Genomic DNA, 24,516 nt, shown 5'->3' with positions numbered 1-24,516 from the left:
TGCCGCACACCTCTTAACAACAAAGGAGTCTGCTGGAAAAAAATTGGCAACTTAATTCTGAGATTTTCCTGATTTGTCTCTGGCTCTTTAAAAAGAGGTAGGAAACACAACCTATTAGGGGATCACCTCTGGCTAGGCTAGCAATGATTCAACTTGAGGTCTAATTCCTGTGGAAAGCTGAGGACTGTTGGGCCTTTGAGAGAAAGCAAAAGGCCATGTTTGTGTTGGTATAGCTGCTATACTATAGCACGAAGACTTGAGACTTTAAAATGTATGACCACACAGGGCAGAGTCTCTGTATCTTAAATAATCATATAGAAAGAAAAGTCTTGATGCATCTTCTCCAAATTTGCAATGTAAGTAATAGACGCTGCGCTGTCAAGCTTTCCCTTTTATTAAATGCACAAAATTCTAGTTCCAAATGGAATCTGGCATTCTTACTATTCCAGTCCTGGTTTTATAGAAGACTGTGATATTGCTTGAATACTAAGATAGTGAACATCACCCTCTGGAGGTTGAAACGGTCATAGAAATGCTTTTATATCGAACTTCAATTAAGAATGTTGTCTACATTAATTGAAATGAAATGAATGAATAAATATTGAATGTCGCACTGATGCACATTCTTCTTTATGCAGAAAATCTTTATGCAGAAATGTGACATCTACATTAGAGTGTTTAAATCTCTGATTTTGAAATGGAAAACTATATCATAATACGAAGTGTATTTTGGTTGACATTAATAGAGGAATTCCCAAATCCATATAGTAGAATACCATTATTAGGCCAACTCAAAGATCAAAAAAACTGTGCAAGCTTTTGAGATCTCTTAACCAAGCAAGATACTACAAAAAGTAGGTGGCGGTGGTAGTGGTGGGGGCTTGGAAATAGGGGACAGAGAAAAAGCATAACTAGATAGTCATGATGGCTGCACGGTCAGTCTTAAAATATGTAGGAGGGTTTCCAGACATATCAAATGGGATCTGCCAGGTGATGTGATGGTTTTAGTGCCCCTAGGACCATTGAGAAGGTGCTAACAATTATAGATCTACCAGTTTTGAAAATATGAAATCCAAAACTGTCCCTATACTGGATGAACCTTTTTCTCTCTCTTCCCTATTCCCCTCCATCCTGTCAACTTGTTTTTTTGTAACACTTTGCCTGATTAAGAGACCTGGAGATCTCAAAAGCTTGCACAGTTCTGTGATCTTTGAGTTGGCCTAGCAAAAGTATTACATTTATGGATTTTAGAATTTTTGTATGGCCTTTGGTGTATGTATTAACAGAGGAGATGAAAATACTTTACAGCATTATAATATAATATAATTACTAACCTGAAACTACTCTTGAAGTCATATTTACAACTGCTTTTTTTAAAACAATAAATATGATTTCACCAGTAGTTTCAGGCTTTTTACTATATTGTGTTTGTATACATCATTCAATGTAGCTACACCAATAGTAGCTGTAATGTTCAGGTTAGCCCATCCCAGTGGTTCTTGAACTTTAATCCATTGCTGCCCATTAAGTACGCAATACTATCATTGAATGCATCACAAGAAAAAAAGGACATAAAAACAGCATTCCAGACATTATTCTGACAAATACATATGTGATGCATATAGGCATATTTATGACATACATATGTCAGGCATACATTCAAGGAGTCTTGTGCCTAAAACTTGACACTTTTAAAAAGAACTTGTTTCTCTTTCTTCCTAGTTGTTGCTGTTATTACAGTGCCCCCTGTTTGTTTTTTAAATCAGGAAGCTCATCACAGATTTTATCCTCAGAGCAATATACAGTCCTCCACTGGCTGTCAGAAGCCATTGCAAGAGAAGAATGGTGTGTGTAAAATTCTGGATGTCCCCCACAAAATGGATGTCCCCAAGTGTACATCACCGCAGTTAAAAATCACTGGCTTACTCCTTTTTTTCATGTAGGACTTTCACACTGTAATCCTATGCATGCTTATTCAGAAGCAAGAATCTGTTCAATGAGGGTGACTCCCTGGTAAGTGTGCTTAGGACTGCAGCTTTAGGTTGCCCATTGAGCTCAATGGGACTTCCCCTAGGAACTGCACTGCTCAAGCATCTCTTATTTAAAAGTCACACAGCCCTATGAACCTACACATCCAGTTAGTGAAAGGTGGAAGAACAGGTTCTCCCAGATGACAAAAATGGTGTTAGCTTTAGTGACAGGGTAAACCACAATCATAAGTATTTCTAAAATACTGGCCTCTCAAGCTGCCTGCAGGGTGGGGCTTTCTCTGTATAGCTACTTAAAAAAGAAAAGCTGGCTAGAAGGCACACTTTCTACTACTCTGAGGGATGTAGCTTTACTTATTATTCCACAGTCAGAGCCGCGAATGCCCTAAAAGAGTATCAGAAAAAGCCTTCCCTGTAATTTGCTATACTGGCTAGGGCTATACAGTTAGGCGTGCCTACACACGTTGAAATCAGTAGGCTGAACTGCAACCATGACTTAGTAGTCTGTTTATTTTGCGGGGCAACGGGCTGGATCTGGACCCAAGGGACTTAAATTAGGGTGACCATATGAAAGGAGGACAGGGCTCCTGTATCTTTAATAGTTGTATTGAAAAGGAAATTTCAGCAGGTGTCATTTGTATATATGGAGAACCTGGTGAAATTTCCTCATCACAACAGTTAAAGGGCAGGAGCTATACTAGAGTGACCAGATTTAAAAGAGGGCAGGGCACCCGCAGTTTTAACTGTTGCGATGAAGAGGGAATTTCACCAGTTTCCCCATATACACAAATGACATCTGCTGAAATTTCCTTTTCTATACAACTATTAAAGACACAGGAGCCCTGTCCTCCTTTTCATATGGTCACCCTACTTAAATGGCAAGCTTAGAAGAGTCTTACTACCTGGCTGGCTTTTAGAAGGTCCAGTCTCCCTAACCCACCCATATTTTCTGAGCACGTGCAGAGTGCGCGTTTCTCAGCAACGACCTTCGGAGTCGGAAAGTGTGACTTCCAAGAGTGTTGAGTCCCCGCACCTCTCCTTTTAGAAACGATGCACGCCTAGAAAACTCCGCGCCCGAACGAAAGCCCTCGTTTTTCAGGCTGACGCGAGCTCCGGCTTCGCTTTCGCTCTTCTCGGCGTTGAAAAGTTCCATCCCTCGGCGTTCACGCTCCGTCCCCAACTCTGCCTAGCTCCGTTGGTCGTCATTAACGGTAGACAGCTAATTGGCCAATTCTTCCGACCTTTGCCTCGGCGATTGGCTGCGAGGCACGGGTCTCTCCTAACCTACCCGCCCCTTCGAACAACGTCGCCGCCGATTGGCTCGCTGGGACGCTCTGCCTTCCTACGGGACGGAAACGGAGTGGTCCCGCCTTCCGCCGCCTTCCCCCTCCGTTGGGCTGAGTTCCCCTCCCGCCCCACTCCGGCCCCTCTCGCGCGGTGCTCCGGGCCCCGCTGCGTCGGGATGAGCCGCGCTGCTTCCCCATGGAGACCAAGCGGGCCGAGATTCCCAGCAGTGTCCTGGACGACCTGTGCAGGTAACACCACCGGCCCCCGAAGGCCGGACCCAGCCCACCCGGTCCTTCCGCCGGTCGTCAGCCGAAGCCCTTCCCCAGGGAGTTCGTGGAGGAGGAGCCGCCGCCGCCTCCCGCCCTGAGGCGCCGCACCGGACGGCGGAAGATGGACGAGAGACCGCGACGGTTCAGAGTCCGTCAGGGTTTTAACCTTCGCCTAAAAATTCTGGCTTTCTTCAAACAATTTCTACCCCGAGGGGAGGGAGAGGAGGGAAGTTGTTTTGTGCATAGACCCCTTTGAAGTGTGTATATGGAAGAGTGTGTGTATGGAAATGTGTTGGTGGAAGTATGTTGCGGGTCTGTTCATAGCTGTGAAGAGGATGATAGCGAAGACGACAACTTTATTTCGTGTCGGCACATTGTCAAATAAAACCCGAATGAATGCAATGGGCACACAAGTAGTATATGCACTACAAACTTCTGAACAAGCCTTCCCCAACCTGGTGCCCTCCAGATGTGTTAGACAACAACTCCCAGCGTTCTCCAGACAGCTGTGTAGTCGAACACATCTGGAGAGTATCATCTTGGGGAAGGCTGTTCTAAATCATGATGTGGGTTCAACTAAAGCACTTATGCCACCAAGCACATACTTCACCTTGAGCATAGAGCAATCACAAATACAGTGGTAGACTCTTTTAAAAAATAGGCCTTGGTTTGGGTCTTCTGCTCCTACCAATTTTCTGTTACATCTCCATTGGCGCCACCCCTCAACCTCCCCACTGGTTTACTATAAGCAAAATACAAGATTGTTTTGACTTTAAATGTGGGTGTGGGGAGGGGAAGGAATGTGCACAAAGGAAAGTGGAGGGGCAGGATAAATGAAACTTGCTTGGTGTACTCTCTTTGCCTCTGGGGCTTCCTTGCCCCATTCTAGCTAAGGAGATCTACATGTAGGGGTGTATTTAGGTGTGCAGGTTTCCTTAGTTGGGTTGGGACAAACGTAGGAAGCTGCCTTACATATGAAGTTGTCTTACATTTGCCCATGTATTGCCTACTCTGACAGCAGCTGTTTGGGGTTGATGTCTGTCTTGATTACCTGATCCTTCTTTTTTTGGGTGGGGGGAGATGCTGGAGATTGCCTTCTGCATGCAATTTAGGTGCTGTTCCACTGAGTTATGGTCTCTTGCTGTGGCATGAAGCTGGCTTTCGAGATAACTGCTGTAGCAGTTGTGCTTGAGCCAAGAAAACACTGCACTTGAGCAGAGGGGCTGCAGTGGGTTTTGCAAGGCTTAGCTCTATGGAGGGTCAGCTGGCCTTCCAGGGATGTGCCTGTCTTAAGAAAAGAGGCCACAGTGGTGGCCTGTTCCCTGTGATGGCTTCAGAAGGTGTGTGTGTGTGAGCATACTCCCTCCCTTTAGCCTCAAAGCTGTTGTGGGGTCTTTCCTTGGACTCAGAAGATGAAATTGGCAGGATGCATTCATCCTATGAGATCATGGTGCTCAAATTTCTTCAAAGGCAGTGAGGCATTGGGCTTCAAAGCTATTGAAGGTGATCTAGGAAAGTGAGCTTGATGAATACTCACTTCAGAGCATACATTCTCCAATGACAATTCTCCTCTTTCCATAGTACTTTAAACTGAAGGGGCAGCCTCTTTTGTTTTTAAGGGATCTTTTTAGAGATTGCTCAAGATGAATTTGGAGGAGGTGCACCTATGTCATATTATTCATGGTTTAATTTTCTATGATCAAATGTGTTAACCTTTATTAGCCGTTTTGCAAACTTTCCATGTTCTTCTACTGCATCTTCTCATTTTGTAAAAGTGGTAAGAATGGATCTGCTGTTTTGATGTCAAAATACCCCATACTACCTATAAAGAAGATTTTCTTAAGCATAAAGCAAATGGATAATGAGCAAATAAGAGCAAGGGACATTGTAGGATACCCTTTTGTAAGAAGTTGACAAAATGATGTGCAATGCAATCCTAGACATATCTACTCAGAAGTTAGTCCAGTGAGATCAGTGGGACTTCTTGTAAGGAATTGCAACCTCAGTGGATCACAAATGTTAGCTGGTATTCTAACAATTTAGCAATTGAAAATTGATATGAGCACTGATTTGATCCTTGGAAGTGGTTATTATGATTATACTTTGTGTGGATTTGCTAAAATTGTGAGAATTTAAGCATTCTTTTAAAGAAAAAATATGCATATAAACAACTATCCCCTATATTTTATTATTTAGAACATTTCTAAGCTGTTCTACAAGCAGCAGACACTTCGAGCGGCTCACATAGATTAAGAGACTCACTCTAAAAGCTTTCAGGTTAGGTTCATGGCAGTGAAGTTGAATCCTGGAGACTTAGAAGCATGTGAGGGTCCTTTAAGATTTACTTGCTTTTAAGATAGCCCTCCTCAGCCTTGTGCCCTCCAGATGTTTTGGGCTATAATTTCCAGCATTTCTGACCATTGGAGGAACTGGCTGTGGGCAATGGGTGTTGAAGTTCAAAACATCTGGAGAGCAGCAATTTGGCGCTGGAAGAAATCTGCTATCATGGTGGCCCTTCAGCATTTGTCAATGAAATGTGATAGATCTGGTACTGGAGTCTATATTCCGATGGTCTTTTTCAAATAATATTGTATGACTTTGTATTTACATTCCTTGTAATTCAGGAGTTCTTTGTGCTTTAGACATTGTAATGACTAGTTCTTAAAACTATTTCCTCCCCTGCCCCCCCCCCCCCCCGGACAGCCGATTTATTTTGCACATTCCCAGCGAGGAACGAGACAATGCAATCAGAGTGTGTTTTCAGATTGAACTTGCCCATTGGTTTTACTTGGATTTCTACATGCAGAACACACCAGGATTACCTCAGTGTGGGATAAGAGATTTTGCTAAAGCTGATATCCTTTCTATGTTATTATGTTTTGTTATGGGTAAACTGTGTGTTGAAAACATAAATAAGGAAACTCTGTTGCATTCTGTAAGCCAAAACATCTGGAGGACCACTATTATTTATTTATTTATTTATTTATTACATTTTTATACCACCCAATAGCCGAAGCTCTCTGGGCGGTTCACAAAAATTAAAACCACAATAAAACAACCAACAGGTTAAAAGCACAATTACAAAATACAGTATAAAAAGCACAGCCAGGATAAAACCACGCAGCAAAATTGATATAAGATTAAAATACAGAGTTAAAACAGTATAATTTAAATTAAAGTTAAAATTAAGTGTTAAAATACTGAGAGAATAAAAAGGTCTTCAGCTGGCGACGAAAGACCCCACCCACCCCTATAAGGCATTTTTCTCCCATCACTAAGTTTTGAGAACTGCTAACAAGGCACTGCTCCAGGTTTTGCCCTGTTTGGGACATTACGTTAAATCTACTAGATGAAGCAGGGCCTGTTCTGTGGAACTTTGAAACACACTTCTCGGAGGGTGTGCGTGTTGGTGGTCTGCTAGTCTTCTTTTCAGAGACAAGTGAAGACACTTTAAGCTGTTTGTATGTTATACATCTGCTGATAAGTAGAACCTACTTGCTAGGAAGAAGCAACAGAGTGGTGCTCTCATACCACAGTGTCTGTTTAAATGGATACAGACAAACATACTCCTCTGTCCCTCTCTACTTGTATAAAGCAGAGCAACCAAGCCAAAATGAATCTAGATAATCATCTTAATTCAAGAGCACCTGGAGTTGCCCAGTCGCTAGTGCTCGAGCAACCATGTTTAAAAAAACAAAAGGGTAAATTGAAAATCAGTTTGTAACTGCTAGCGGGGTCATCAGGATTCAAAGATGGGTTCTTTAACAGAGACCTCAAGGCATCAGGAACACATCTAACTCAGACTCCCAGTGCTAGCTTTTTGATCTAGTAAACTTGGCTATGTCATATTCCTGATTTTTTTTCTTCCACAGCTTAGGTTGAATGGTTTTAAAGATTGGCAAGGATGCTCTACCCATTTATCTGCACATATGTTTATTAGTCCCTCATAGCACCTCAGTGGTTTAAAGCCACTCAGACTATAAAAGTTTTGTTGTTACTTAGAACTTCTTGGGCCCATGGGTACATTTCCAGATTTAAGAAATTCATGTGCACCACCATAAAATGGGTGCCATGGACGTGGCTAGTAACAGAAGACAAGAAATGTGCCCAGGAAACTGAGTACAAGGTGCAGATTGGGTCCAGAGGCCCAACAAAATATCAATTTCTCAGAAAAAATGGTACTCCGATAACTCTCCCTCCCACAAACACCCCTCCCACAACCCCCGCCCCCAAAGAACAGGCAACCTCCCAAACACACACTTAACCTTAGGCAACCTCCTGAAAAAACAAAACAACTAAGGCACCCCCCCCCTAAAAAAAGCCCTCCACCCTCCTAGGCCAGATGCACACACACACACACACATGGGCAAAACACCCTTCTCAAACACAAAAAGGCACCCAGGATCCCCCACTCCAAAAACTATCTAGGCATAATCCTCATCAAACATAAAAACATCCAGGCAGTCAACACATGCACACACCTGGAAACACCCACACAAAGCAGCATATAACATCCCCTAGGGCATTCCGCATTGTACTCCCTAGTTTCCTAAGCTTACCAGACAGTGTTGGGGTCCATGTTTGTTTTTTCCCTGTCTGGGTTTTTTTAAAATTTATTTATTTAAGATACACTTTGACCAGGGGGGATGCTGGAATAGAAAGCATCAGCATCCAGCTACCCCATCCTTTCCTTTTTATCAATGTCTCTAGACCCAAGTGGTGCCCAGAGGCTTTCTGGAGAAAGGAAAAAAAGCTGGAGGGCTGTACTTTTCTTTCCATTGGCCTAGTCGCTGCTCAAGGTTAAAAAATAGGAGGGGCGGGGGGCCCTCTGTGGGTGCCAGTGGAGGTGTCCATGCATGTCAGGGTGCCCACAGGCACCTTTTGGAGATGTCAGGCATAAAGGCTCTCTGTACGTGCCATGGGGCAGCAAAGCAAAATACTTTTTACCATTTCTTCCCCCCCCCCCCGATTATTCCCCATAACATTTTTTAAAAATTATACATCTGTGCACAGCATCAGGAAGTTTCTGCTGTTCAAATGCGTGGTGGTTTTTTTTGCTAAAGACAGCATTCCTGTCTTTGGTAAAGAAAAAAGGAAACACTCAATATAAGTGTGATCGTAACATTTGACGTTTATGTATCCTGGTGCAAAGAATTTCCTTGACTCCCTATACTTTTCAGTCATTGTCCTTTTTTACTGCCTCAAGGTGAAGACGTGCAGAAGGTTTTAGATGAATGGAAAGAGTACAAAATGGGAGTGCCAACATATGGTGCAATCATTCTTGATGAGACACTTGAAAATGTAAGTGTGAAATGGACATGAAGGATTTTTTCACTTTTAAAATAGAATGAACTGTGGATTAGTTGGCAGTTTTTAAAGCCAAACCAATTCAGATATGGATATTTCAAAGGCTTTTAAAAATTACCTTTGATACGTAGATAATAGTTTTATAGTGGAGTAATATATATTGTTTGAAACACTTTCACCCATTTTAACAGAGGTAAGTATGGTAGCTGGGGTTTTTGTATTGCTTTTGTCTTTTCACCCAAGCTTTAATTTGATACCCAATTTTTGTGAATGTTAAACTTTATCAATACTGCTGGTGATTAGAATGAGTCCTTTCCTCTTCTTCATAAGTTCTTGATTCTTCCTAAGTGCTTCTTCATAAATGCTTAATTATATCTCTAAATTTTGCAGGTGTTGCTGGTCCAGGGTTATTTAGCAAAGTCTGGCTGGGGATTTCCAAAAGGAAAAGTGAATAAGGAAGAGGCTCCACATGACTGTGCTGCTAGAGAGGTGATTGAATTTTATATCATTTAAATTGATGGCCCTGACATGTTTCCATGTGCATTCTTAGAAATGAACAAAGGTTTTGCATCAAGTGCATGTATAATATTAATGGTTTTCCAGATTGTACAGTTTTTGGTGCCTTTAGATTAGGTTGTTGTGCTTCTTTACAGACATGGATATGGTTTTCTAAGCTTTCAGCACTGCACTGCCAAAGGGAGTTCAATAATATCCCAAATGGCTAACTATTCTTGGTACTAGTAGACAGGGCTAGAAAACATTTACGATTCATAGACACCTTAATCTCTGCTGAGATTTTTACATCCTGTGAGGTTTTTGATGAGCTTCCAAAGAACTCCAGGGTCTCCTGGAAGAGAGTTTAAAAACCAAAGATAGACAATGTAAATATTAGTGGATGATTCAAACAAATAGTTTCCTAGTAGCTGGAAACATCACAGATATTGAGGACCTGGTTTGGAAGGATGCACCTAAGAAGCAGTATAGAAATCAACAAATTATAGGCAGGAATTAAGAAAATGACCACCTCTTTCACTCTGGACACTACAGTGAATTTAGTGACTTTGGAGTGGGCAAAGACAACTTGAAACTACCTTGTTACCAAGTTATATTTCTTTCTATTTTTCCTGCTGTCCAGTGGAGAAGACAGAGACTAATGCCAAAGAAAGAGATAAAATATCCACCTCCCCTGTTCTACTCACTGTCTTCCCAATGGAGAGGTACCCCTTCCCCCACCCCCACCTTGCCCGGAATTCATCTTATTTGAATTGTGTGTGTTGTTAGTTGCCTGGGGATTGGAACATTTTTAGTTCCCTTTTAATCATTCCCTGTTCTCCCCGCCATGCTTTGTTATGCAGCAGAGGTGGGACATTGTTTAACTCCAGACACCCACCCCAGCATCCCTGGATCCCAAGGGGGAAAAGCGTTTCTCAGAGCTTGCTGTAGAGGTACTTCAATATTTTTAGATAGTTCTGAGGCGTAGATCTGCTTCTTTTTCATAGGCCTTCATCTTTACTTTTTTTAAAAGCTGTAGTGAAGAGCTTTTGAGCCTCGTGTGGCGCAGAGTGGTAAGCAGCAGTTACTGCAGCCGAAACTCTCCCCACAGCCTGAGTTCGATCCCAGCGGAAACTGGTTCTCAGGCAGCTGGCTCAGGTCGACTCAGCCTTCCATCCTTCCGAGGTCGGTAACTGGGGGAAAGGTAACTGTGACTGGGGAAGGCAATGGCAAACCACCCCACTACAAAGTCTGCCAAGAAAACGTCAGCGAAAGCAGGCGTCCTTCTAGGAGTCAGCAATGACTCAAGTGCTTGCACGAGTGAAGAGCTTCAGTCGCATATTGCAGAAATCAATCCTCTGGGTTTCTAAATTTGTAATTTCTTTGAGCTATAAGATGAAGTAGTTGGTTACATATCACTTAAGATGTGCATGCCAATTTTTTTTACTGTGTTCTGTATATTTTCAGGTATTTGAAGAAACTGGTTTTGATATAAAAGATTATATCAATAAAGATGACTATATTGAGCTACGAATCAATGATCAGCTGGCACGCTTGTACATCATTCCAGGAATTCCAAAAGACACAAAATTTAATCCCAAAACAAGGAGAGAGATTCGGGTAAATAATGCATCTTTCAGTTTTTTGTAAGGTCTGATTGAATTCTCAAGTACTCTGAAATTAACGACACGACAATACGGAACCAGTGGTCAAATATCATAAAGAGTTATAGCAGTACCTTTCTTCTCAAGAGTTATATACCTTCGCTATGTAGAGCGCTTGCATTAGAAGTATTGGCTGCTGATTAGATTCACCTGAAGCTTTCCATCTGAAACAGCATGTTTTCCCCTGAGAGATATTCTTTTTCTGTCCTGTTCTGTCATTTGGCACAACAATCCTAAGACTTGTTGGGTGAGGCTGGTGTGGGGAGAGATGTGGTAGAATCCCCCTGTCTCATAGTCTCACTAGGTTGTCTCATAGAGGCCAGGGCCCTTTACATTTCCCCTCCCATTCAAATAAATAGGAGAGAAATGAACTCTGCCAGCTTCAGGCTGGAGAGTAATTAAAGGGTCCAATCCAGGAGCCTGTTGGGGAACAAGTGGGCTTTGGATCCAAGGCCACTTCCAATCTTCCCCCAACATGCCCTTGGAACACGGCCACTTAAGCCCTATGGTCAGTGGCAATGGCCAGTGTCCACTGAGCTTTCTGTGGGTGTATCAAAGCCCTCCACCATGGAGAGACACTTCTATTCCATCCTAACTCCTTAGCCCGGCCTTCAATGATGGATTAGGATTTCTCTGTAAATCTTTAATTTGCGTACTTTCATAAAGCCATACACACTAAGAGGGAAAAATAAACTTGTTTCCATGTGCATCTGACACAGTTTGCAAACAGTAGGTGGCAAACATAGGAGAGAAACAAGAGAGCAAGCAGATTAGGCATGAACTGCAGTCTAAATGTCTGGGAATACATTACAGTACTTTCCATAAAGTATTTTTGTGGTGGGGCCTTCCCCTGCTTTTTTTGTAATCCTTAAGTTTCCAGATGTACATGGGTATGCAACATACAGAATGAAAACAAAGGGACTTTAAGCGCCTGCTCTGCTTCTTGGCTACTTGCAAAATTATTGCAGATTATTATTCCTATTAATTATATTTGTGTAATAGTAAGAAAGCTTTTCTGTTTTTCAGAACATTGAATGGTTCTCGATTGACAAATTACCTTGCCATAGAAATGACATGACCCCGAAGTCCAAGCTAGGTTTGGCACCTAACAAGTTTTTTATGACCATTCCCTTCATCAGGTGTGTTCAGGATGAGTGAAAACAGAATCCTTTGTTTTTCATTTCTACATTAAGTTTTTCTTTTGTGAGGAGCAGGTGGGAAGCCTGTCGCCCTCCAGATGTTGTTGGATTCCAGCTCCCATCAGCCATAGGTAGCACAGCCAATGGTCAGGGATGATGGGATCTGGAGGGCCACAGATACTCTATCTCTCCTCTACTCCGGGGAATTGGATGTTGCTGACTTAATACTCCCTTCTTCACAGACCTCTGAGAGACTGGCTTTCTCAACGGTATGGAGATTCCTCAGATAGTGACAATGGATTCTCATCCACCAGTAGCAACACACCACCTAAATCTAACTCAGAAAAAACGAGGTAACAAACTACTCCAGTTCTGACATCTACAAATAGCCTTCCTATAAACAGAGAATTTTTGTGTGAATGAAATAAGTGATAAATCGTTTTAGCTTTTCAAAAGCTTACTTTGGTCTGGTGTCTGGAAATAGAGCATTGTTCTAACCCTTAGGAACAGCAACTGTGACAGCCTATGGTTGGGGAAATTATTATTTTACACAAAAGTAGACTAGTGTCGATGTTAGACTCAGTAGTTAGAAGTACAAAAGACTTTAAATTGTAAAGACTATTCTCTGGATGCTTTTCCTAGGAAAGTGTGCATCATCATCACAATTATCATCCTGGCATCTATGTTCATGGTGCTTTACAAAGAACATATTAACTGGGCCCTATACCAAAGAGCTTTAAATCTGTAGATAGACATAAGAAAACAACAGATGCAGGACAGTGAAATGGGGGTAAACAAGGGAAAGAATATTGTTGTTTTAATTACACTTTTTTTAGTTTAGTTACCATAAAGTTGTGAGGTTAGGGTATGGAACTGCATTGATGGTATGTTAACACCACAGTGACCTAATTCGCATGTAATGACAGCTCAAGAGTATATGTTGAGCACAAGTTAAGTATGGGTTCTTGTTGAATCATGGGTTGTTGTTATATATGAACCTTGCACTATGGTGTAACTATGTGTTGTTAACCATGAACAACCCAGAATGCATAACCAACAAAAAAAACTTGAGTTCTCTTCCTGGGTTGTTTGTGGTTAACAACCCATACTTAAACCATAGTGCATGGTTCCATGTAACGGCAACCCACGATTCAATGACAACCCATACAAAACCTATACTCTGGGCTGTCCTTATGTATGAACCAGCCCATAGATGTGGATCGTATAATAAAAACTCAAGGTTTAATTAATCTATGGTTTAATTAATCTATGGGTTGATGCCTTACTCAGAGTTAACCCATGAGTTGGCTGCCATACAATCAAGCAAACCACGGTTGTTTGGTTCCTGCCCCCTTCGCCCACTCCTCCCTGTATTCTGCATGCCTTTGTGGCACTATAGTACTGGCGTGCAGAGTGGTTTTTTTAAACACTCTTGCCCACCCACTTTGTAGCATGGCAAAACAACCCATGAACAACCCCCAGTTCTGCATTTGCAATCCATGGTTTAAACAACCCAGAGTTCATAATCTAACAACAAACGTAGGTTCTTTTCAAGGATTGTTCGTGGTTAAGCCATAATTAACCCATAGTTCTGATTTGGTAGGTAACAACAACCGACTACTCAACAATCCATACTAACATTAACAATGGCTTAGTGTTAAATGCGAACCCAGCCTTCTTAGCCTCTCTGATTTACAGAGGGGAGATGTTATACGAACAGTTGATCTAACATACTGTTGCAGTGTATACTTGGTAAGAATAGTCCTATGAAGACAGTTTGGCCCCATTCATATGTAACGGTGGCAAATAATGGGTTAACTAACTCATGAATTTCAGAGCTGCTTACCATGCCCAAACCTTTTTTTGTTTCCATGCGGCATTTGAGGATTGTTTCCATGATGTCTGAACAGGAACATTTGGGGTTGTCTGTGGATTAAACAAACCCAAGTTTATCCAAGAATGAGCCAAGGGTTAACTTGAAGTTATTTAACACATGAACACCCCAAGTTCTCCTGTTCGGATGTTATGGAAACGATCCTCAAGTGCCTCATTCAAGGGTTGTTAATGGAAACAGGCAAGAGCTCAGGCATGCTACATGCCCCTGCAATTCGTGGGTTAACCCATGGTTTGCCAGTAGACATTGCTGTTATGTCCAAACACAGTCTTTGTGTTTTTAGTATGAAGATAATCTTCTGTTGAACTTTTCTAAACAATATCCTTATTTTAATGGATTAGATCCAAACTCCATTATAGCCAGCAAGTGTTTACAGATGGTCCTTCCGGAGACCAGTGGTCAAAGCATCGGCAATTACAGCAACAGAAGCCATATAACAATCATTTTGAGATGTCAGAAACTTTAAAACTAAAGGTGAGTTTCTTTTAATTAGTTTTTATTCTAGTTCAAACTCTGTGAATCCTGGGTTCCTGTATAGAGTAAACATTTTTAACTCCTTGAACTTTTCAGATTTATAGATTTTAAATGGATGAAGGAGTTTTTAATAGGCTGGGTCCATTAATTTGTGAACCACTGAGAACACAAATTGTTTTGCTCAATTTCAAAATTGTTATTTCCTTTCATTACTTTCTAAAGCTCTCAGAACAGTTCACACAAATTATAATATTATGAACTGATCATAATTAGATGTGTTTAAGCATTCAGCCTTGAATCTTTAACTTCCATTCCTTTTTCTTTGTGTTGCGATTTGCTCAGAGCACACGTGGCAATGGCAGAAAGCAGTGCCAAGACACTCCTAATCAAAAGAAGAGAACAAATGGAGTCCATAGTCAGCCAGCTAAACAGAGCCAAACTTTGGTAAGATGCAGAAACTTAAATAAGAACTGCAATGCACCTTGAATGCTGAGAAGTGCTGTAGAACCTTAATACTTCTTGCAACAACAACATGATACTGAAAATTGGAATACGGATCAGGGCTGTCCTCTCAGTGCCCAGACGCTGAAAAATTTGTTATCACTACTTGGGTTGCATGGTGGCCTGCGATTTATACCTTAGATCTGTACTCTGCTTAGGCTATGGCCAAATGAAATGTTTGGGCTGGACACTGGCACCGGCTGCTGCTCTTAGGAGGCCTGTCCCATCTTTTGGCTGAGTTTGATAGGAAAGGAGGAGGTGTGTGCTTCCCTAACTTGCTCTGGATATATCCAGATGTGACTGAGGAGAACTTCTTGTAATGGTTGTACAGCTCTCTGTTTGACTTCTTGTTTATTTATTTATTTAATTTATACACCACCCTGTAGCTGAAGCTCTCTGGGTGGTTTACAAAAGTTAAAAACCGCGAACATTAAAAAGTATACAAAATTTTAAACCATCAAAAATATAAAAACAACAGTATAAAACAACAGTGTCCATTTAAACAACAGCAACAACCGTCGGTTGCTGCTCAAAAATAAAAGTAGAGGTGGGTAGCCTAGTTTGTTTGTGAAGGGTTTGTGTCTAGGTTAGCTAAGAAAGGAGGTGAAATAGTTGGGGTGGGGTGATGGCACGAGTAGCTATAGGGCAGTTTTGTGTTGTGTGGACATTTGCAGAATTCTGTACATGGCGAAGTGAGCCTGGTTGTTTGCAGCTTTTAAGGTATCACAACCTGTCAGGGTTTTTTTTTAAGCCTACATAGTAGAGCTGTCTGATCTCTTGATACATATTCCTTGTGCAGTTGTGGCCCCGGAACTCTAAATGTGTTTTTCAACACGTTTAAGAGCGGTTAAGGGAAACCTCCAAGACAGTTTTACCATTACCTCTCCCAGCCACATGGGAGAACTTACTGGAGCCGAGAGCAGGCAGTGGTTTAGGAAGTCCCCAAATAAAGCAATCCAAAGGAATCATGGGCTGGATGAGAGGTGGAGAGGAAGACTAAAGTGACTGCTGCAAGCGAGGGAGGGCGTAGATGGGAGGAGGGACTGTGTAAAGTTGTTGGAGTTATCGGAGAAGTGAAAGCAGCAGCTGACTGTGACTGGGGGAAGTGGGTAGCACAGTGTGGTTGGTGGGGCCCCAGAGTAAAATGTCTGGGGATAGATGAGGATCCTTAACAATGTGCTGCAGCAGCAAGGTAGAGGGTAGCATGGATTAGGCTGGGTGAGCAAGGAAGAGTGGGGCTAATTTGTATAGGGATACTTAAGAGTTTCGTTCAGTCCACATTTCACTGGATCTGTACCTCCCAGACTGAAGTGCAGATCAGAATGCAGAGTTCGCACTTCTTCCAATATAGCAATTCAGCTCTTAGCTCAGAAAACTGTACCAAAATGCAGCAGTGAAGAGTGAGGATGTGGGAAGTTAATGAGAGATTTGTAACACAGTTATCTTCTTAATTAGAAATGTGAAAAGAAGTTACATCCAAGAAGACTTCAAGATAATTTTGAAATGGGCAAGTATATTCATACTATTACTTTGTTTTCGTGTACTATAATTTCTGGTTGTTTTTCAGTGCATATTGTTACTTGCATATTGGGCAGCAAACAATGGCCTAGTTCAGACATATAGAGCCTTAAAACATGCTCAGTTGTCAGGAAATTCCTGAATCTGTAAAAGACAGCATGACTTGGCAAAGCCCGTTGTGTCCATCTAGAAAAACCGCCATAAGCGAGAAAAAGATACAATAGTAATAACAGGAAAGGGCCCTCGATCCAAATGGAGGCTACAGCAGCGAGAAAGGGTTAAAGCCCCCTTCTCTCCACACTAGGGTCTGTATTTGGTCCCCTGTGCTTGCTTTAGAGTAAATAATGTAGCTGTTCAATATGTATCTAAAGCAATGGGCTAATTTGTGTGATTGCCAGGGCCCACAGTGGCTTAAGTAACTCCTCATGAAATGCAAACCCAGGCAGGGGGGTTTGTTGCCACGATTAACAACTCATCGCAGAGCCCAGCTGCGACCTATGGCTTGTTACCCAGGACAACAAGCCACCCTACCTGGCTTCATACAGAAGCCATGGTGACCTCCCACCATGACTTGAGTATTCACAATGGCTCCAGTGATCATGTGAACCAGATCAATGGGTGCTCTGGGTCTTATGGGCTCTTACTAGAGAATAAGCCCAGGGAACTCAGTGGGGAATAATGCTGAAGAAATATACACAGTACTGGACTGTAAGTCTTAGTTGATCACAGTGTTCCTGAAAAATTCTCAAATCTGTGACTATCTGCCACTGGTGTGTAGTTTGAAAATTATCATCTCTGCTTGACTTCCATGGTTTGTCCTGGAGCAGAATTCTAGTCAGTTGTGGATTTTTTCTGCTCGGCTGAAGTATCTTTCCTTTCCTTTCCTTTGATTGGGATTTAAGAACCATAGGAAGGAACAGACAAAAGGACTGTGCTGAAGACTGTCCTCATCCATATCTGCATTGTCTTAGCAAGCCTCCCTCCATCCTGAGGTTTTCAGATGTATTGGATTACAACTCCCGAATCCCCAGCCTGCATGGCACCATCTTTGGCCAGGGTGGTGGAAACTAAATTTATGTGAACCATGTTGAACCTGGACTTACATTCACATCCTGTCTCAGACTTGCCTACTCAGACTTCTGCAAAAGGGAATGATTAATTTAATCAGAGTGTTCTACAAATGCTTGTGTATTGATGGGAGAGAGATAGTCCCCAAACTTGAAGCTTACAAGTATGATAGACTTTTCGTATACGTGGTAATAGATCTCTGGAAGTAGTGCCACCTGGCAAGGTTCTTTGATGCTATGGCCGCTTGAGCAGGCTTTTCTAGTTGAATGTCTGCCAGATTCTTCTGAGAACTTCCACCACAGAAGAAAAAGTATAGTATGAATACGCCCTACTACCTCTCATACAAACCCGTTTGGCTATCAGTTTTAACCACTAAGTAGCCAAATAAGATGAAGCATTATTTGGAGTTCTTTCATGTATTGTCCTTTTAATGTGAATAGCAGGAGGTTATTTTTTTTTTTACTGTTTACTGCCATTGCTGAAGATTTGTTTATCTTTTTAATGCAGAAGCAGCATGTGATGTGTGTTGTGTTAATGAAGAACACCTCCTAGAACACGGACAATCAGCATCATGCAACGGCCATTGCAAATTCACTTTCTCCTCACAAGCTTTTCTGAGCTTCAAGTTTGACCATGATGCTATAATGAAAAGTTTTGACCTCTGATGAGTGTTCATTTGCACGAGTCTACCTGAGACTTGGCCTAGAGCAGTTGAGCGGGTTTCTTCAATCCAGCCTTTACCCTTTCTCAGGTTTTAAAACAATGCAGGGACCTAGTTATTGGCTGGAGGGCTTTGTTCTCATTGCAATATGGGAGTGGCACCGTACAGTGTTGCACTTTATATGCAGTATAGTTTTTACCTGCAAAAATGCTTTCCAGTGTTTCATTTGCTAGTTCCTACCTATGCATTACAGGGCATTTTTCATTTGTTTGTTTTGCTGTAAGTTTAGAGAAGTGTTTCAGCCTTAGTGATGTACTAACTTCTTACACATTTAGGTTTGCTCCGATGTACAAAAGTTATTTTGATTCTGATAGTTCACAATAGGGCGGCAACCCACATGAAACTTTTGAGGACACCAGTGTTCTGTATTCCAGATATAGTTACGTCTTTTATGACTATGTATGCTAAAAGGCAACCTTCTGTTTTGAGAATTCAGAATCTTGGTCTTCTGTCTTCCGAAGCCAATTTCTTTGTTCTCTATTTTGCACTGTATTGGAACCCCCCTTTTTATACAGGCATTTGTAAAAACTGTATTAACACCAAGATATGCTGAATTCTGCTTAATAATTGTTCCCCCACCCCACCCCAGCTCCAGTTAGATACGGCAATGGTTGTCAGACATGGCCAATTTGATTTTGTTGTGCTAATTTTGCCATTTCCTCCCATTTGAAATGTCTAATCAAGCAATTTTCAACTGGAAGAATTGCAACTACTTTGAAGGTGGACCATGGAAAAATGTGGTTTTGAGGAGATAATGTTAGTGTATAGAAAGTAAATGAGCCTTTTAAGATATTTCAAAGGGAGAGCTGAAAGCATGTCAACAAATGGCATATAACGACTTGTAGAGCAATCCTAAATGGTGCTGGGAAGAAGTAGAGTGTCAATCTACCACCACTTCCCAAGCCCTGCCAGCAAGGGTGGGTGGGTTGAATGTGTGGTTTTACTAGGCTTTTCATTCTTGTGAATCTTTCTATTTAAAATCCCCCCTCCCTGTCCCTGAAAGCAAGGGAAGGAATTGGCTACTCCAGTTCCAAGCTTGGCATTGCTGACAGACCTGGATTAAGGGAATGGAGTGGCTTTGGATCCAAAGTTGGCTGGTCCCTGCCCTGCCCGTGGACTGTGCCATTTCAGGACCTTATGCCAGCTACTGCCTGCAGGAACACCAGTGGCTGCAGCGTGGGCTTCCACATCAGCAGAGCTCTTCTGCCGGCAGAGGGGTTCCTCTGCCATATTGTTACATCATTGGGGTTAGGATCGTATACTTAATTGGGTTTTATAATTGTGCAGTTTTCTTGCAGTAGCCTACTTATGTGTCTGATTTAACAATGAGTTTGGTGTCGAAAGCAGTAGCTGTGAAAATGCATGAAGCTTTAGCCATTTAACATGAGAAGAAATAGCAGCAAGGAATGCAAGAAAACTAAATTTAAAGTACTACCTGATACTGAGGCTATGTCTGAGTATGTGAATGTAACTTGTCTATAGAGCTACTGATGAAATTCACTGTCTTACTCAGTGCGGTCTTTACCTTTGCTATTTGTATTGGCATCATGTCTTGAATTTTTGAGATTTCTAAAATCTTAGGTGAGTTTGAAGATTAAGTTGGAAAAAGAGTTAAACCTTTTATAGTTTTTACATAGTGCTGATGAGGCACAGCCCATGCTCTTGCAAAATCCTTACAGCATATTGCTTTCCCTCACCTAAGGGTTGCACAGTGAAGTTCATGTATGCTTATTATATTGCGTCTCTCCTCTTCACGGTTGGAAAGGAGGCCCAAATTATCTCCAAATAGGCATTTTAAAAATCATAAGCATTTTAAAAATTGTTGAGCAACAAAGGCTTATATGCCTGCGAACCACATCCAGAATTTGGTGTTCTGTTAAGATTAAGATAGCCAAAGAGCTGATAATGGGTAGAGAAGCCACTTTCCCCCCATTCACCCTGCGTCTGGGAGATAAAACTTTGGTCAGTATTTGGTGTGTTTTGACTTCTTTTTTAAAAAAATAATAATAAAAGTGCCTAACTTTCTAACGTCTTACATATTGCAAATTGGATTTTCAGGCTGCTTGTGCCAATGTGCCAATCTTCTTTCAATATGTAGCTTGATTTCCCCGGAACGTTACTGTTTTGTGCTGCTTCCTTATTGATACGACATTGATGAATAAGAGGAACACTGGCACAGTCATGTGAATCTTAAATACAAAATGGATTCCTACCTGACATGAATACTTAAGTGGCTGTACTAGCAATGTAAGATGGATTCTCAAAAGAGAACTAACTTTGTGTTAGGGAGTGTGCAAATTCTGCCCTAATTTCTGGATATACAATGTGTAACTCCCATTTTGCAAAGAATAACTTCTTCAGTAGAGACTATGTCTGGCTTCTTCACTGAGAAATTTCCAGAGGCTATAAAAGACTAAACTGGGTTTATTAATCTAGCCTTAAAATGGGTTGCAAATAAACATGGTAAATATGCAATAATTGTCACTTTTACAAGGTACCATATATTTCATAAAGTTGGGTTGCTTAATTTTATTGCTATCATGTCTTAAAGTGGTTGGAAATGAGCTGCTTTATGGGTTTGTGGATGCCCTGCACTGTGAACATTTCAGGCTGTTTACTTTCTTGGTTTGTAATAATTTTTTTTGGGGGGGGGGATTGATTGCAAAGTGTTAAATGAATCATTTTATATTCTTGTATTCCAAAGTGCAGGCATATGGTTTACATAGATTTCTGTAAAACAGTGAAGAAAAGGCAACTTGCTGACTAATGGATGTTTTTTCCCCTCATGTGGGCATTTTAAAGGATGGGAATATATGATCTGTGAATGAATTTAAGGTGATCTTCATAGGAATATATTACTGCTTGAATTTTAGGTGCTGATCTCCTGTGCTTTAGAGGGAGGCAGGGCAACTCCACATCTGCTGCACCTAATTGAATTGTGAGCGTTGCTTATCTGATCCTTTGCGGTCAAATTATTTCTGCTATGAATGAGCAAAGAACGTTTAACAAAAGGGTTTAAGTGGGATTTTTAAGACTGCATATTGACCTTCTGGGACAATGGTTGTGTGTGTGTGTGTGTGTGTGTGCGCGCGCGTGTGTATATTGTATGTGTGTGTATTTTGCCTACTGAAACTTTGTTCTTTTTATACATGAGGCTACTCTGTTAGGGATTCTTTTGTGGCTTTTGATGTCTCTGGTCTCCCCTAAGTTTGTGTGCTATTGAAAGCTTTTGTATTTAGTACCCGAGCTGTTGAGAAAGCAGGCTGGAGGAGACAGGAACACAGTTCTAAAGTTTAGCTGCTCTTCAACTTTTCCGGGGATTACATGCAGCCTTTAGGCCAGAACATTTGTTTATAATGTTACCAGTTTGTGCTGCAGAATTGTAATAATTAATACTGCTATACAAGTGTGGCACCAGTTCTTTTCAATTTGAATGTGGGCCCTATGGCTATCACGCATGCATGGTGGCCCTCTGCCTAAATCAAGCAGCTTGTGTACAGCTGCTACCTTATACACAGGGCTTGATTATCATCACAGATTCAGAAGTGCCAAATAGGTTCATGAAAAGGTCCGTAGAGCAGCTTCTGACGTGATGCTTGATGTAGTGGGGCTAGGCCGTCCAAGTGCCTCTCTTCCTGTTCCTTTCCATTTCTGCTCCATCTGAAATAGAGCATTTGCATTTCTTCTGCCTGGGGGCCGTATCATGGCAGAGACTTCTCCCAATTCCAGCAGCGTGTGAGTTTTTCCTAGTTGAGCATGCAGATTGTACACCTGTTCCTATGCAGATCAAGCATGTTGAGCATAGTCAAATGTTATGCTCATGCTCGCTTATGGTAGAGCGCTTATATGTGACACTAATTCACTGTGCACTGTGAAGGCATCCTTACAGGAAAGCCACCTATTACTGAAAACTAGGTCTGCTCTTTAAATATATGTAGCTGTATCTTTTTCAAGAAGGGAAAGGTAGATAGGCTTAAAATGCTAATTTCTGCTGTAAGCACTGATAGAGATAATATGCTTATTATTTCAATTGCATTTACTGTTCTTCCAAGTAGGCTATCTGAATCAAAGCAACAATGAAAAGGATATGAGAAAGTCCTTTATTAATGTCTTCAGGATCATGAAAAGGCTAATTTTCTGGATGGGGTTTGAACTGTTCAGCCAATTCTTAAATTGACACAACTTCGTTTTTGCTCCAGACAATGGCCTGAATCCAGAGAACCGCACAACTAGTTATATGTTGTACATGAGGAAGCTTTGGACTTTCTTTTCTTAAATAGCATCATCATATGCTAAATGGTAAACTACTGCTTTTAAGAAGGGGTATGTGGGGGCTTGAAAATGAGATGTTTTGAAAATATGGGATGTCTCAAGAAACAAATGAAAATTTTGCTAGGCACCTCCAAGCCCTTGGGAATGCTGAAAGTAGCTCTTTGGAATCTTGCTACTGTGGTTTAAATAATAAAACTCTGGAATAAAGTATAAAATTTGTACTTTTAGAAACAGAGGCTATGTGCAGCTTCCTGTTTTGACATGAAGATTTTTTTTAGAGATACTATTAAAATGATTTCCAGTGAAATAAAAACATACACATTTACGTAGTTTCGTAATTGCATTAAAGCTTTTATACTGTATTGTGGTTTGAAACTTTAAGAGTTTTCCCTATTATGAAATTCGCTGAATGAACAAAGGTTATAAAAAGTGTGGATCAGATCAAGAAAGGAGTGTGGATTTTGCAATGGAAATACGTTTTTATAACTGCAGATATCCTACAGAAAGGATCAATGTGTGTGTTACCTTGCATAGTAACTGATAACCACATAGGCTTGTTCTTGTCCAGAATTAAGTTTATTCTTTAATGTTGAAATTATCAGCAAACATAGTAAATGGTCTCTCTAGTCTGAGTAAATTTAAGAGATTCAAAATGTATTTTATAAACAGTGTGGGATATTGTTCACTGCTACATTTGTGAAAAATGACCTGGCTGTAACAAGGGTTTGTTTTGACAGGGGAGGTGGGCTGAAGCCATAACCCAAGGTGCATTCCTAGCAGGTAATGAGATCTGAGTTGACAGTTTGTATTATTGTCTCACACTGTTCTAGTGTACAAATGTTAAGCAGCCATGGTTTAAACCCATAGAAACCGTGCGTAAGTTTTGAGGTGAGGTGCAAGACAGATATTAGCATTGTCAGTCTTCAGATTGTGAAGAGAAATTTCCTCTGCCTAATTTGTGAGTGAAAGAGTTTGGTTTCAAAAGGAGGAAGGAAGCAGTTGACTAGTTCTCAAGTGTGTATTTCTTGCTTTGTTATAGGATAGAAAAGTAGTATAGCTTGCTCATTTTGAGTTAGTTAAAACGGTTTGAAATCAGTTTTTAAAGTACGCTATTAGATACTAAGTACTCTAATGTGTTCATTTTTGTATGTTCATTCAGGAGTTTGTTTTCATGGATTAATACTGTGTTTGTATTTTATAAAGAAATTCTTACTGCTATGATTTAAGTGTTGGACTTCTGGATAAATGTAATAAATTCAAATGTGGTCATTTTTCTGAACTGCAAAATCTAAGTACTGCTGGACCTAGCTAACGTACTGCTTCATAGAATGTTGCAACTAGCCCTGCCTTCAACATCAGCAGTATCTGTTTGGATTGTCAATAGAAGTAGGAATTCCAATCTATGTAGGGGACTGTGAGGCTGCCCTGCTTTATCTGGAGAGAAGCGTCTAGGCACATTCAGCCACACCTGTGTATAAGTCCCTTTCAGGCCTTCTTACTCAACATTTGGAGAGTGGGGCTAACGTGTGGGGATGTTAGAAGTGGGGCCAGTGTGCCTAACCCCTACATGAATTGGAAATCCTAGCCTGAACAGGGCTAGAAACAAGCATTTTTCAGAACTGTACCCTGCATTGGTTATTGAATTGAATATGAAACCCACTGAATGTGAGAACTAGGACACAAGGATTTTGATGAGTTAACTTCTGTCATGTAAAAAATGTACTGAGTACGTGTATAATTCATTTATCATTTGACATTAAAACAGTTGATTTGTAAGTGTATTTCATGTAAACAAATTGAAAGTCCCTTAATGGGTAGTGCCTCAAAATATGTTGTGTACATAATAGTATCATTTTGGAAGCATTTTCCTGGCCTAGAAGCTGAGATTGACCTGTAACCTTTGACAGAGAGAACAAAATATA

General features: G+C 41.1%; 1 protein-coding gene across 2 annotated transcripts; it reads left to right on the top strand.

Annotated features, from left to right (window-relative positions):
- Positions 1 to 3,384: 3,384 nt before the first annotated feature.
- DCP2 (decapping mRNA 2) lies at positions 3,385 to 23,873 on the top strand. Of its 2 annotated transcripts, XM_063129522.1 has the most exons (11): positions 3,385 to 3,523; positions 6,248 to 6,399; positions 8,718 to 8,845; positions 9,242 to 9,340; positions 10,811 to 10,963; positions 12,034 to 12,146; positions 12,389 to 12,499; positions 14,382 to 14,514; positions 14,857 to 14,958; positions 16,471 to 16,522; positions 18,109 to 23,873. In XM_063129522.1, the coding sequence occupies exons 1-11, from the start codon at positions 3,471 to 3,473 to the stop codon at positions 18,264 to 18,266; spliced, it is 1,254 nt and encodes a 417-aa protein (XP_062985592.1). In that variant the 5' UTR covers positions 3,385 to 3,470; the 3' UTR covers positions 18,267 to 23,873. The 2 variants fall into 2 exon arrangements, with proteins under 2 accessions (XP_062985592.1, XP_062985593.1); XM_063129523.1 differs by lacking the exon at positions 6,248 to 6,399 and having other exon boundaries at positions 8,751 to 8,845.
- The last annotated feature ends 643 nt before the right edge of the window (positions 23,874 to 24,516 follow it).

The sequence above is a fragment of the Elgaria multicarinata genome, chromosome 6, assembly GCF_023053635.1.
Source record: "Elgaria multicarinata webbii isolate HBS135686 ecotype San Diego chromosome 6, rElgMul1.1.pri, whole genome shotgun sequence".
Lineage (NCBI taxonomy): Eukaryota > Metazoa > Chordata > Lepidosauria > Squamata > Anguidae > Elgaria > Elgaria multicarinata.
The sequence above is the reverse complement of the archived record's forward strand: the minus strand, read 5'-3'. Positions and strand labels throughout refer to the sequence as shown.

Bases quoted from the DNA above. Each gene is read 5' to 3' on its own strand.
- DCP2 (XM_063129522.1), top strand. From the start codon at position 3,471: ATGGAGACCAAGCGGGCCGAGATTCCCAGCAGTGTCCTGGACGACCTG. The intron at 10,964-12,033 runs GTAAATAATGCA...TCTGTTTTTCAG, and splicing joins AAACAAGGAGAGAGATTCGG to AACATTGAATGGTTCTCGAT. The intron at 14,959-16,470 runs GTAAGATGCAGA...CTTCTTAATTAG, and splicing joins CTAAACAGAGCCAAACTTTG to AAATGTGAAAAGAAGTTACA.